Below are 15,288 nucleotides of genomic sequence, written 5' to 3' on the forward strand. Positions count from 1 at the left end.
CTCATAATTTTTAAAGGTTGTACTCCAATTGTAGTTATTATTATAAACATTTATCTTGGAAATTAGTATTTTTCTTATTTTTTTCTTTACATAAATCTAAACTGCATATTTTGTTTTAGATTTTATTTCTTTTATAATTTTTCCTTTCAACTCAGTGCAGTTTTTAAAATCCTTCATGTTGCTACATGTACATGTAGTCCTTTGCTTCCAGCAGCCACACAGTTCTGGTGTCTACCCATCTATTCACCCCCTCCCACTGTGATAGGCCCACAGGTTGCCTCCAAACCCTTGCCACCACATGTGGTGTGGCCTTCTTTAGATATTTCTCTTCCAGACCTGATTTGAGATATATATTGGAGAAGGAAATGGTAACCCACTCCAGTATTCTTGCCTGGAAAATTCCATGGGCAGAGGAGCCTGGCAGGCTACGGTCCATGGGATTGCAAAGAGCTGGCCATGACTGAGTGAGTGAGCACATTGACACATATACTCAGGAGTGGAATTTCTGGCTGCAGGGTACATGTCTACTTCATTTAAGTGTATTTCCAGATTCGTCTCCAGGATCGCTGCCTACTCTACATTCCTGTGTTTTTTTGTATACAAGCACTAGAGTTGTCCTGCTTGGAGACCGCTTCAGTTCAGTTCAATTCAGTTCAGTTCAGTCGTGTCTGACTCTGCGACCCCATGAATTGCAGCATGCCAGGCCTCCCTGTCCATCACCAACTCCTGGAGTTCACTCAAACTCATGTCCATCGAGTTGGTGATGCCATCCAGCCATGTCATCCTCAGTTGTCCCCTTCTCCTCCTGCCCCCAATCCTTCCCAGCATTAGGGTTTTTGCCAGTGAATCAACTCTTTGCATGAGGTGGCCAAAGTATTGGAGTTTCAGCTTCAGCATCAGTCCTTCCAATGAACACCCAGGACTGATCTCCGTTAGGATGGACTGGTTGGATCTCCTTACCGTCCAAGGGACTCTCAAGAGTCTTCTCCAACACCATAGTTCAAAAGCATCAATTCTTCAGCACTCAGCTTTCTTCACAGTCCAACTCTCACATCCATATATCACCACTGGAAAAACCATAGCCTTGACTAGATGGACCTTTGTTGGCAAAGTAATGTCTCTGCTTTTCAATATGCTGTCTAGGTTGGTCATAACTTTCCTTCCAAAGAGTAAGGGTCTTTTAATTTCATGGCTACAATCACCATCTGCAGTGATTTTGGAGCCCAAAATAATAAAGTCTGACACTGTTTCCACTGTTTCCCATCTATTTCCCATGAAATGATGGGACCAGATGCCATGATCTTCGTTTTCTGAATGTTGAGCTTTAAGCCAACTTTTTCACTGTCCTCTTTCACTTTCATCAAGAGGCTTTTTAGTTCCTCTTCACTTTCTGCCAATATATTTGCTGTCAAATATGGGAAGAAGTGAGAATCCCCATGGATAGGGGAGCCTGGCGGGTTATAGTCCATAGGGCTGCAAAGAGTCAGAAATGACTGAAGCGACTTAGCATGCGTGCATGGGAAGAAGTATTATAAGGTAGAAGAATTAATCTGTAATTCGTCAAATCCAGGACACCTGGATTATAAAACGAACTATTACGTGTACTACTAAGGTTAAACACTGCTAAATTAAACTGTTATGTGCTGTAGTTTGTAAGATGTATTCTGGCTTCAGAGATGAAAAGTGTGAAGATATGTGAGTCTGGGATTGATGAAAGAATAGTATTTTTCTCCACTCATTTATTCTCTAGAGCTTACCGATGCATTGAACATCCTGTATATGAAGGTGAAAATGTCATGTTCAGCATTGAAAAAAATGAATTTTCCTGCATGAACTGTAGTGCCATGAAAGTGGTTGCAAATCACAGGGAGGGTAGGTTTTTGCTGAATTTAATTTGTTGCTATTAACATTTAAATGGCCTGATTTTAAGTTATTGGGGTTCCCGTCATCAGAAGCTTTCAAGTAGACCTGAATGATCAAGTGTCTTGAATATTATAGGTGTTTCTTCTATGGAAAAAGATTGAACCAGCTGTCCAGTGTTCAGCTGTTAGTATGAGAATTTTGAAAAACATTGGTTGCCAGTCACAAAAGTGTGGAAACCATAGCTTAAACAGGATAAGGATTTTGTTTCTCTGGTATAACAGAATTCTGAATATAGGCAACTTAGACCTGGTATTTACCATTGATATCATTAGAAACCCAGGCTCCTTTTAGTCTTCTGGTGGCTGTAAAAATAGCATATGTTTTTCACCTCAAAATCACAGATGGCTGATCTGCCTCCGCTGTTGTGTCCATGTTCTAGGCAGAAATAAGGAGAAGGGTGATGGAAAAATGCAGCATATGCCAAATGAATTTGTTCTTTAAAGAGCTTTCCTAGAGCTCAGGCTGGTGACCTTGATTGACTAGGACTATATAGCATGGCTACACCTAGGTGCCAGGAGAGGGAAGCTGGGAAGTGTATATTTTTAACTGGACATGTTGCTGCTAATAAAAATCAGAGTTACCTGAGAAAGAGAGATAAGTAACAGTTTTTTCCTCTCTTCAAGATCTTTCTTAGTTCAGAAATAAGTGAATCTGTATAATCTAACATCTCTCCACACCAATATGGGAACAATATAGTGCTTATGTTTATTATAGCTTATTACTAGTGATATGTTGTTCAGTTGCCCAGTTGTGTCTAACTCTTTGTGACCCCATGGACTGCAGCACGCCAGGCTTCCCTGTCTTTCACTATCTTCCAGAGTTTGCTTAAACCCATGTCCATTGAATTGGTGATGCCATCCAACCATCTCATCCCCTGTCACCTGCTTCTCCTCCTGCCCTCACTCTTTCCCAGCATCAGGGTCTTTTCCAGTGAGTCAGCTTTTCGAATCAGGTAGCCAAAGTATTGGAGCTTTAGCATTCGTCCATGCAGTGAATATTCAGTGTTGATTTTCTTTAAGATTGACTGGTTTGATCTCATTGCTGTCCAAGGCACTCTTAAGAGTTTTCTCCGACACCAAGTTCAAAAGCATCAATTCTTCTGCACTCAGCCTTCTTTATGGTCCAACTCTCACATCCGTACGTGACTACTGGAGAGACCATAGCTTTGACTAGATGGACCTTTGTCAGCAAAGTGCTGTCTCTGCTTTTTAATACTTTTCAAAACTAATGGTATAGTTTATTACTAGGACTCATGTTGCTTTGATTTCTCTGTCTCTAAAAACCCAAGCAGATTATTCACAGGATACTTCCCAAGCATTGATTCCCATTCGCCACTCAGCTGCTTGCTGACTGAGAGCCCTGGAAGGGGAGTTGCTGAGGCCAGGCTTCCTGATCTTAGAGGACTGTTCGGTGCACTTCTATGCACACTTCTTGCTGTCTAACTCTCCTTGCTTGCTCCACTTCCTTATTCCTCTCCTCCTCACTCTTCTAGCCTGTCAGTTTTTAAATGCTAAAATCTCTTTTTGTTTATCTCTCACTACTGGTCCCTGGGTTCCTCATTGCCTGGGAAGTGCTGGAGGGTATCTCCCTAGCTTGACTGTCTCTGAGTTGAGGGATTTAAATCTAGAAGTCAGTTGAAACTGTTAAAGTTCCCACCCTGAAAAAAGCAGAAGTTTCACTCCTTATGGTAACAGTCTTCTTGATTTGCAGAATGGTAATTATGAGGAATGTGGTCATCATTTGTTGATTTAAGACATTTATTGAGACGTGACTGGGAATACAGCAATGAATATGACAAGAGTCCCTTTTTTATGGAGATCACATTTAAGTGAGAGACATCATCGAACAACAATTAAATAAGCTGTCTTCAGGGTCATGTGATACAGCATTGCTTAGCAATGGGAATTTTCTGCTTTAGATAGGAAGTCAGCAAATTTTCTCTGTAAAGGCCTGGGCAAGACAGTAAATATTTTAGGCTTTCCAGCTTGCATATGGTGTATTACATATTCTTCCTTCTTCTTTTCTTTTGGCTTTTAACAACTTTATAAATGTAAAACCTGTTCCTAGCTTGTGGACTATATAGGAACAGGACATGGGCAGGATTTGGCCCCTCAGTTTGATATGTTAAGCCTTGCTTTCAATTCTGTGTTAGAGAAGCCATTTGAAGAGTTTAGGCAATTGGACTTATATGTCCTGATTTCTGTTTTCAAAATGTCACTGAAGCAATAGACTAAAAGCAGGTAAGGTAGAAGAGGAAGACAGTGCTAGATAATTGCCTTGTGTAAGACTCCAAGTTTTTGGCTTCATCTCCTGGAGCCATTTATTGAGAAATAGAAGGCTGGAAGAAAACTAATGTAGGAGGTAAAATATAAGTTCTGTTTTGAACACATTAAACTTTAAATGCCAATTAGACTCCCAGATGAAATTGTCACTTTGACTTTAGAGGAAAGTCCATGACTGAGGGTAGGTAGATGTGTCTGTGTGTGTGTGTTTGTATGGAATATACATCAGCATGTGACAGTGTTAGTTGCTCAGTGACTCTTTGCGACCCCTTGGACTGCAGCTTCGAGGCCTCTCTGTCCATAGGATTCTCTAGGCAAGAATACTGGAGTGTGGTGACATTCCCTTCTCCAGGAGATCTTACTGACAGGGATCGAACCCAGGTCTCCTGTGTTGTATGCATGTAAGTACCACATAAAGCTTTGTTATTGGGTGACATTACCTGGGGAGAGTAGAGGACCCCAAACCAAGTCAAGGGGTAGTCAAACATTAGAAATAGGGTAGAGGAAAAAAATCCATCATAGGAACCTGAGAAGCTTAAGAGGGTCCTGTGAGTTAAGGAAGGAAACCAAGAGGAGTATCACATAAGATGAAAGAGGATGGAGTGGTCCACTCTGCCAAATCATGCTATCATGTAAGATAAATATGCAGAAATAACCGTGGACTGGGCATTATGGAGGGGATTCATAACCTGAACAAGTATTGTTATTGGAATAGTGTGGGACAAAAACCATATGAAAGTTTTATTAAGGATTGACTTATGTTAACCTGCATATTTTAAATGGTGAACAAGTATTGCCTGGGTTGAAAGGGAGAGAGTAAAGAATTTTTTAAATGGACTAAGAGTCAGCTCAAGTGTATGGAGACTTAAGAGAGAGCATAACATGTTTGAGGAATGGCAAGCATTTATTTTGGCTAGAATAGAGTTTTCTTTTAAGCTAGTGACAACAGGCATGGTTGGCAAGGGCCAGATCAAGAAGGAGTAGTAGAGGGACTTCGCTAGTGGCATAATGGATGAGAGTCCACCTGCCAATGATGGAGATACAGGTTCGGTCCCTGGTCCGGGATCCCACATACCAAGGAGCAACTAAGCCCCAAGAGCCAGGACTACTGAGCCCAACTACTGAAGACCTTTACGCCCTAGAGCCCATGCTCCACAACAAGAGAAGCCACCACAGTCAGAAGCCCACACACCACAGCGAACAGTAGCCCCTGCTGTCCACAACTAGAGAAAGCCCACATGCAGCAACAAAGACCCAGCGCAGCCAAAAGTAAATAAATAATAAGTAACTTTAAAACGAAAAAAAGAGTAGTGTAGAATGCCATGAACTTTGGAATTTATTCTGAAGACAGTGAGGATCCGCTGAAGGATTTAACACTGGGGAAATACATTTTTGATAGCATTTTTAAAAGATACGGTAAAGGGAGATAGTTTTGGAGATTCGCAAAACTGAAGGTGGGGAAAGAGTAGGAAACCACTGTCATAATCTAGGTAAGATATGACAGGGATCTAACTGAAGACTTGTCAGTGGATGTTAAAGAGGATGGTGTAGTTGTGGCACCTTTTTATGGAATAAACTCAACAATAAAAAAACAGTGATTTTTGATCAGAATAAGCAATGGGAGAGATGTATCAAATGTGACTGAAATTTTTTTTGCCCTGGAAATCAAGGAGATGCAAAGAATATAAGATTAGGTGAGGTGGGTGACTAGGTTTATTTTAGACATTTGTAGCATCACCCATGTAGTAGTCAGTTGAAGACATGTTTCAGACAGATATATGGATCTACAATATATGCAGAGTCTGGCCAGGAAAAAATTATCTGGGCAAGGCACCAGCATATAAACCCCAGTTGTCAAAGAGTTTTTCAGTGAGATTCAGTTCAGTTCAGTCACTCAGTCATGTCCGACTCTTTGTGATCCCATGAATCACAGCACACCAGGCCTCCCTGTCCATCACCATCTCCCGGAGTTCACTCAGACTCATGTCCATCGAGTCCGTGATGCCATCCAGCCATCTCATCCTCAGTCGTCCCCATCTCCTCCTGCCCCCAATCTCTCCCAGCATCAGAGTCTTTTCCAATGAGTCAGCTCTTGGCATCAGGTGGCCAAAGTACTGGAGCTTCAGCGTTAGCATCATTCCTTCCAAAGAAATCCCAGGATTGATCTCCTTCAGAATGGACTGGTTGGATCTCCTTGCAGTCCAAGGTACTCTCAAGAGTCTTCTTCAACACCACAGTTCAAAAGCATCAATTCTTCAGTGTTCAGCCTTCTTCACAGTCCAGCTCTCACATCCATACATGACCACTGGAAAAACCATAGCCTTGACTAGAGGGACCTTAGTCGGCAAAGTAATGTCTCTGCTTTTGAATATACTATCTAGGTTGGTCATAACTTTTCTTCCAAGAAGTAAGCGTCTTTAAATTTCATGGCTGCAGTCACCATCTACAGTGATTTTGGAGCCCCAAATAATAAAATCTAACACTGTTTCCACTGTTTCCCTATCTATTTCCCATGAAGTGATGGGACTGGATGCCATGATCTTCGTTTTCTGAATGTTGAGCTTTAAGCCAACTTTTTCACTCTCCTCTTTCACTTTCATCAAGAGGCTTTTTAGTTCCTCTTCACTTTCTGCCATAAGGGTGGTGTCATCTGCATATGTGAGGTTATTGATATTTCTCCCAGCAATCTTGATTCCAGCTTGTGTTTCTTCCAGTCCAGAGTTTCTCATGATGTACTCTGCATATAAATTAAATAAGCAGGGTGACAATATACAGCCTTGACGTACTCCTTTTTGTATTTGGAACCAGTATGCTGTTCCATGTCCAGTTCTAACTGTTGCTTCCTGACCTGCATCCAGATTTCTCAAGAGGCAGGGTAGGTGGTCTGGTATTCCCATCTCTTTCAGAATTTTCCACAGTTTCTTATGATCCACACAGTCAAAGGCTTTGGCATAGTCAATAAAGCAGAAATAGATGTTTTTCTGGAACTCTCTTGCTTTTCCATGATCCAGCGGATGTTGGCAATTTGATCTCTGGTTCCTCTGCCTTTTCTAAACCCAGCTTGAACATCAGGGAGTTCACGGTTCACGTATTACTGAAGCCTGGCTTGGAGAATTTTGAGCATTACTTTACTAGCATGTGAGATGAGTGCAATTCTGCAGTAGTTTGGGCATTCTTTGTCATTGCCTTTCTTTGGAATTGGAACGAAAACTGACCTTTTCCAGTCCTGTGGCCGCTGCTGAGTTTTCAAATTTGCTGGCATGTTGAATGCAGCACTTTTACAGCATCATCTTCAGGATTTGAAACAGCTCCACTGGAATTCCATCACCTCCACTAGCTTTGTTCATACTGATGCTTTCTAAGGCCCACTTGACTTCACATTCCAAGATGTCTGGTTCTAGACTAGTGATCACATCATCATGATTATCTGGGTCGTGAAGATCGTTTTTGTACAGTTCTTCTTGTATTCTTACCATCTCTTCTTAATATCTTCTGCTTCTGTTAGGGCCATACCATTTCTGTCCTTTATCGAGCCCATCTTTGCATGAAATGTTCCCTTGGTCTCTCTAATATCCTGAAGAGATCTCTAGTCTTTCCCATTCTGTTGTTTTCCTCTATTTCTTTGCATTGATCGCTGAAGAAGGCTTTCTTATCTCTCCTTGCTCTTCTTTGGAACTGTGCATTCAAATGCTTATATCTTTCCTTTTCTCCTTTGCTTTTCTGTTCTCTTCTTTTCACAGCTATTTGTAAGGCCTCCCCAGACAGCCATTTTGCTATTTTGCATTTCTTTTCCATGGGGATGGTCTTGATCCCTGTCTCTTGTACAATGTCATGAACCTCATTCCATAGTTCATCAGGCACTCTATCTATCAGATCTAGGCCCTTAAATCTATTTCTCACTTCCACTGTATAATCATAATAAGTGATTTGATTTAGGTCATACCTGAATGGTCTAGCGGTTTTCCCTACTTTCTTCAATTTGAGTCTGAATTTGGTAATAAGGAGTTCATGATCTGAGCCACAGTCAGCTCCTGGTCTTCTTTCTATTGACTGTATAGATCTTCTCCATCTTTGCCTGCAAAGAATATAATCAATCTGATTTTGATGTTGACCATCTGGTGATGTCCATGTGTAGAGTCTTCTCTTGTGTTGTTGGAAGAGGGTGTTTGCTAATGACCAGTGCATTTTCTTGGCAAAACTCTATTAGTCTTTGCCCTGCTTCATTCCGCATTCCAAGGCCAAATTTGCCTGTTACTCCAGGTGTTTCTTGACTTCCTACTTTTGCATTCCAGGTCCCTATAATGAAAAGGACATGTTTTTTGGGTGTCAGTTCTAAAAGGTCTCGTAGGTCTTCATAGAACCATTCGACTTCAGTTTCTTCAGCATTACTGGTTGGAGCATAGACTTGGATAACTGTGATATTGAATGGTTTGCCCTGGAGACGAACAGAGATCATTCTGTCGTTTTTGAGATTGCATCCAAGTACTGCATTTCGGACTCTTTTTTGACCATGATGGCTACTCCATTTCTTCTGAGGGATTCCTGCCTGCAGTAGTAGATTTAATGGTCATCTGAGTTAAATTCACCCATTCTAGTGCATTTTAGTTCGCTGATTCCTAGAATGTCAACGTTCACCCTTGTCATCTCTTGTTTGACCACTTCCAATTTGCCTTGATTCATGGACCTGACATTCCAGGTTCCTATGCAATAGTGCTCTTTACAGCATCGGATCTTGCTTCTATCACCAGTCACATCCACAACTGGGTATTGTTTCGCTTTGGCTCCATCCCATCATTCTTTCTAGAGTTATTTCTCCACTGATCTGCAGTAGCATATTGGGCACCTACCGACCTGGGGAGTTCCTCTTTTGGTATCGTATCATTTTGCCTTTTCCTACTGTTCATGGGGTTCTCAAGGCAAGAATACTGAAGTGGCTTGCCATTCCCTTCTCCAGTGAACCATATTCTGTCAGACGTCTCCACCATGACCCGCCCGTCTTGGGTTGCCCCACAGGCATGGCTTGGTTTCATTGAGTTAGACAAGGCTGTGGTCCTAGTGTGATTAGATTGACTAGTTTTCTGTGAGTATGGTTTCAGTGTGTCTGCCCTCTTATGCCCTCTTGCAACACCTACCATCTTACTTGGGCGTGGGGTATCTCTTACCTTGGGCGTGGGGTATCTCTTCACGGCTGCTCCAGCAAAGCACAGCCGCTGCTCCTTACCTTGGATGAGGGGTATCTCCTTACCGCTGCCCTTCCTGCCCTTCAACTTGGGATAGCTCCTCTAGGCCCTCCTGTGCCTGCGCAGCCACCGCTCCTCTGGTTGCTCCTCCCGGCCGCCGGCCCTGGCCTCAGTGAGATTAGATTAAGGGAAAAACCCAGTGACAGCCTGGTAAAAAATGATTTATGAGGCAGCAGATTCAGAGCATAGTTTAATAACCATTTGTATGAACAAACAGAAGGTTTTATTATATTTGCAAATTGACCTTGTTATTTACCTTTTTCTCTTGATTAAGATTGAAGAATTGGAGGAGAAACTTAATGATGCACTTCACCAGAAGCAGGTACTAGCCCTGAGATTAGACAACCAATTGACTTTCCAACAAAAAGATGCCAGGTAAAAGTTTTAAAAAGCAATAATATCTATTTAGCCGTTAAAAATAATGTCATTACCTATTTGTGCATGTGATTCTAAGCTAAAATAGAGAAATCTTAAAGACAGTAATCATTTTTGCATCCAGACTAAGAAAAAACTACTTGATATAATACACAAAAATACAAAAAGCCAGAATTTGATATTCATTCAATACATATTACAGATTTAACTGAACCATACATGAAAATGGAAGCACTCTAAACTTTTCACCACTTAACTTCCTATCTTTTTTTCTCAGCTGTTTGTAAGACCTCCTCAGATAACCCTTTTGCCTTTTTGAATTTCCTCTTCTTAGGGATGGTCTTGATCACTGCCTCCTGTACAATGTCATGAACCTCTGTCCATAGTTCTTTAGGCACTCTATCAGATCTAGTCCCTTGAATCTATTTGTCACTTTCCCTGTATAATCATAAGGGATTTGATTTAGGTCATAGCTGAATGGTCTAGTGGTTTTCCCACTTTCTTCAATTTATGTCTGAATTTGGCAATAAGGAGTTCATGATCTGAGCCACAGTCAGCTCCTGGTCTTGTTTTTGCTGACTGTATAGATCTTCTCCATCTTTGACTGCAAAGAATATAATCAATCTGATTTTGGTATTGACCCTCTGGTGATGTCCAAGTATAGAGTCTTCTCTTGCGTTGTTGGAAGAGGCTGTTTGCTATGACCAGTGCATTCTCTTGGCAAAACTCTGGTAACCTTTGCCCTGCTTCATTTTGTACTCCAAGGCTAAACTTGCCTGTTAACTCCAGATATCTCTTGATTTCCTCCTTTTGCATTCCAGGTCCCTATAATGAAGAGGACATCTTTTTTGGGTGTTAGTTCTAGAAAGTCTTGTAGGCGTTAAAAGAACCATTCAGCTTCTTCAGCATTACTGGTTGGGGCATAGACTTGGGTTACTGTGATATTGAATGGTTTGCCTTGGAAACAAACAGATCATTCTGTCATTTTTGAGAATGCACCCAAGAACTGCATTTTGAACTCTAGAAGAGAAATTGAAGGCAGAGGGTAAAAGGAAAGATATACCCATTTGAATGGAGAGTTCCAAAGAATAGCAAGGAAAGATAAGAAAGCGTTCCTCAGTGATCAATGCAAAGAAATAGAGGAAAACAACATAATGGGAAAGACTAGAGATCTCTTCAAGAAAATTACAGATACCAAGGGAACACTTCATGCAAAGATGGGCTCAATAAAGGACAGAAATGGTATGGACCTAACAGAAGCAGATTATATTAAGAAGAGGTGGCAAGAATAAACAGAACTATACAAAAATATCTTCCCCAGATAATCACGATGGTGTGATCACTCACCTAAAGCCAAACATCCTGGAATGCAAAGTCAAGTGGGCCTTAGGAAGCATCACTACGAACAAAGCTAGTGGAGGTGATGGAACTCCAGTTGAACTATTTCAAATCCTAAAAGATGATGCTTTTGAAATGCTGCACTCAATATACCAGCAAATTTAGGCAACACAGCAGTGGCCACAGGACTGGAAAAGGTCAGTTTTCATTCTAGTCCCAAAGAAGGGCAATGCCAAAGAATGTCAAACTACCACACAATTGCACTCATCTCACTTGCTAGCAAAATAATGCTCAAAATTCTCCAAGCCAGGCTTCAGTAGTATGTGAACTGTGAACTTCCAGATGTTCAAGCTGGTTTTAGAAAAGGCAGAGGAACCAGAGATCAAATTGCCAACATCTGCTGGATCATGGAAAAAGCAAGAGAGTTCCAGAAAAAAACATCTGCTTTATTGACTATGCCAAAGCCTTTGACTGTGGATCACAAGAAACTGTGGAAAATTCTGAAAGAGATGGGAATACCAGACTACCTGACCTGCCTCTTGAGAAACCTGTATGCAGGTCAGGAAGCAACAGTTAGAACTGGACATGGAACAACAGACTGGTTCCAAATAGGAAAAGAAGTACGTCAAGGCTGTATATTGTCATCCTGCTTATTTAATTTATATGCAGAGTACGTCATGAGAAGTGCTGGGCTGGGTGAAGCACAAGCAGGAATCAAGATTGCCGGGAGAAATATCAATAACCTCAAATATGCAGATGACACCACCCTCATGGGAGAAAGAGGAACTGAAGAGCCTCTTGATGCAAGTGAAAGAAGAGAGTGAAAAAGCTGGCTTAAAACTCAAGATTCAGAACACTAAGATCATGGCATTCGGTCCTATGAGCAAACAATGGAAACAGTGAGAGACTCTATTTTCTTGGGCTCTAAAATCACTGTGGACAGTGACTGCAACCATGAAATTAAAAGACACTTGCTCCTTGGAAGAGAAGCTGTGACCAACCTAGACAGAATATTAAAAAGCAGAGACATTACTTTGCCGACAAACGTCCTTCTAGACAAAGCTATGGTTTTTCCAGTAGTCATGTATGGATATGAGAGTTGGACTATAAAGAAAGCTGAGTGCCAAAGAATGGATGCTTTTGAACTGTGGTGTTGGAGAAGACTCTTGAGAGTCCCTTGGACTGTAAGGAGATCCAACCAGTCCATCCTGAAGGAAATCAGTCCTGAATATTCATTGGAAGAGCTAATGCTGAAACTGAAACTCCAATACTTTGGCCACTTGATGCAAAGAAGTGATTCATTGGCAAGGACCCTGATGCTGGGAAACATTGAAGGCAGGAGTAGAAGGGGATGACAGGATGAGATGGTTGGATGGCATTACCAACTCGATGGACATCAGTTTGGATCAAGTTCCTGGAGTTGGTGACGGACAGGGAAGCCTGGTGTGCTGCAGTCCATGGGGTTGCAAAGAGTTGGACACGACTGAGTGACTGAACTGTACTGAACCAGCTGTCTTAACCTTTCTTCATTTGCTTTATAGAAAGTATTGATATATTCTGTGGTCCTTTGGATTCTTTTGGGCTGAAGTACCTTCTGTTTGCCTGCCTACTTTCTCCAGCTCAGTTGTGTGCTTATCCAAAGTTCCTTATATTTTTCTCAAATATACCTATGCTAACTGTGCTTACTATACTTCTATAACTTAATTAAAATTATATTTTAAAATGAATACAAAGGCATATACATTTATTTGCAAATTATAATGAATTCTTTGGAATGATTCAATAAAAGTGAGTGACTAAAAGATCATGAAATAAGTGTAAGCAAGAGATGTTTAGACATTGGGGCATAAATCAAATCTATAAAAAATATGCTCAGATTTTTTTCTCAAGTATCTTTTTAAAAGGTTTCCTGCCATTGTAAAGAAATTGAACTTGGAAATTGTGAGAAATGATTTACAGAAAAACAAGGCACATCTCCAACATGACAAAAAATCTAGACCCTGAGGGCAAAATGTTTCAGATGAATGTTTATTTCTATATTTTAATTAGAGGTAAATGTAAAAGGAGGCATCTTTTCCGTTTATGAGATTTTACTATTTAACTGATATGTTGAAAAATTATCTGACCAGTTATCAGCCACTATCACATTAGATGAGTGTGGTTCTCAAATTTGACCATGCATCAGAGCCACCTGGAGGGCTTGTGGGAAAAGACCGTTGGGCACACTCTGGGTTTCTGACTTGGGTTGGGCCCTGAGAATTTGCGTTTCTTCCAATTTCCCAGATGATGTGAGTGCTGCTACTGGCTTGTGGGTAACGCTTTGAAAACCACTCTACTGGGTGATAGGGCTTCTATTCTAGTTCTTTAGACAGTGATCAAATTAAATGAAGTACGGAGGGCAGTTAGGAGACTATTGCTGTAATCCTCTTGATAGTGGTAAAAAGAGGTTGGATTCTGAATATATTTTAAAAGTAAAGCTGGTAGGATATCCTAATGGATTCAGTGTGGGGTTTAGGAGAGAAAGAGGAATCAAGGATTGTACCAATCCTTGGCCTGAATAAATCAAAGGATGGAATTGCTGTCAACTAAGATGGTGAAAACATAATGGAATAGGTTTGTGAGTGAAGAGCAGGAGTTTAATTTGGAACATTAGGTTAGAGTTATTGTATTAGACATCCATGTGGATATATATGAGAAGTCTGATCTAGAGAGATAAATCTAGGAGCCATTAGGATACAGACAGTATTTAATTCACAAGACTGGATGAATTCCCCAAGGGAGTGAACATAGACAAGAGGAGAGGACCAAGTAATCCCAACATAAGATAAACAAGATAAAAAGACTGGATAAGTGTCGCCAATAAAACAGGAGAAAAATGAAGAGGAAAATAATACGGTATCTGGGAAACCAGATGAAAAAAGGAGAGGGCAGATGTCTCGAGTGCTATTGATAGAGATAAAAAGAAATGAGAATTGATTATTAACAATCTGGATACTTCAGTTACCTGGAAATTTTGCTGGAAGCATGAAAACCTTATTAGCCTTTGTTTAAGAGGAAAGGCGATGGAGAGAGTGCATATAGAAAACTGTTGAGAACACAATGGGCAGTGAAATGGGGTCAAACATTGTGGGGGCTTTTTTGTTCATTTGTTTTAAAATAGGACAAATTGTGTTTGTATGTTGATGGGGTACAATGATGGGGGGGATTCATATGGTCCCTTACTGCTCAAAATTTTCCAGTAGGCAATTAACCATGTCTACTACATGTATTCCTTGAGAAAGGTGACAATTACTGTTTTCATTACCTCATTGTCTGTATTGACATTATGGTGGTTCTGTGTTACCATCTTAAATTACCTGGATAAAGACAATGAAAATTACTTCAGTGAGTAGGGTCTAAAGCAGATATATCAGATTTACACCTTAAGCAGAGGAAATGTATAATTTTATAATTTGAATTTTAAAAGTTATTAACATTTTCTATTTAATAATTTTTTTGCTGCACACTTAGTAATTAGTATAACTTTGTCATTTCGTGTTTAACTGGTTAAGTAAGCATTTAGCTGGAGCCAAAAATATTGCTGTTTCTCATTTAATTTGATGTTACTGTAAAATAGGAACTTTGAGAAATTATGTCTCCGTGATTTTTTTAACCTTACCATACATTCTGTGATATTGTAGAAAATATCAAGAACTAATGAAACAAGAAATGGAAACGATTTTACTGAGACAGAAACAACTAGAAGAGACAAATCTTCAGCTAAGAGAGAAAGCTGGAGATATTCGTCGAAACCTGCGTGACTTTGAGTTGACAGAAGAGCAATATATGAAGCTAAAAAGTTTTCCTGAAGATCAGCTTTCTATTCCTGAATATGTATCAGTAAGTGTCTTGTATCATAAAAAACAAAAAAACTGTGTTTTCAGACTAAAATTTGCCATTTCCGTAATAGCCATAACTTTTCAAGTACCCAAGTGATACATTAATTTATGTCTCTGATCTGAAGGTAGTGAAATGGTGCTCAGATGACCAAATTTTAAAGTGTATTTACCACTGAGCTCTGAAGTCAAGCAAATAAATGGGGTTAATGGCTGGAAGATCCATAGAAATGAATTATTTTATCATGAACTCTG

The 15,288-nt window shown here is 40.4% G+C and overlaps 1 protein-coding gene across 4 annotated transcripts in view; it reads left to right on the top strand.

Moving 5' to 3' along the window:
• Positions 1-15,288, top strand: part of PIBF1 (progesterone immunomodulatory binding factor 1) — a 228,876-nt gene that overhangs the window by 6,708 nt on the left and 206,880 nt on the right. For 3 of the 4 annotated variants that reach the window (XM_004012184.6, XM_042254938.2, XM_042254939.2), the window contains exons 3-4: positions 9,720-9,820; positions 14,839-15,037. In XM_004012184.6, the coding sequence (XP_004012233.3) occupies positions 9,720-9,820; positions 14,839-15,037 (300 nt within the window). The remainder of the gene's footprint in view (positions 1-9,719; positions 9,821-14,838; positions 15,038-15,288) is intronic. The other variant, XM_042254940.2, reaches the window with a different exon arrangement.

This window comes from Ovis aries, chromosome 10, assembly GCF_016772045.2.
Source record: "Ovis aries strain OAR_USU_Benz2616 breed Rambouillet chromosome 10, ARS-UI_Ramb_v3.0, whole genome shotgun sequence".
NCBI classification, from domain to species: domain Eukaryota; kingdom Metazoa; phylum Chordata; class Mammalia; order Artiodactyla; family Bovidae; genus Ovis; species Ovis aries.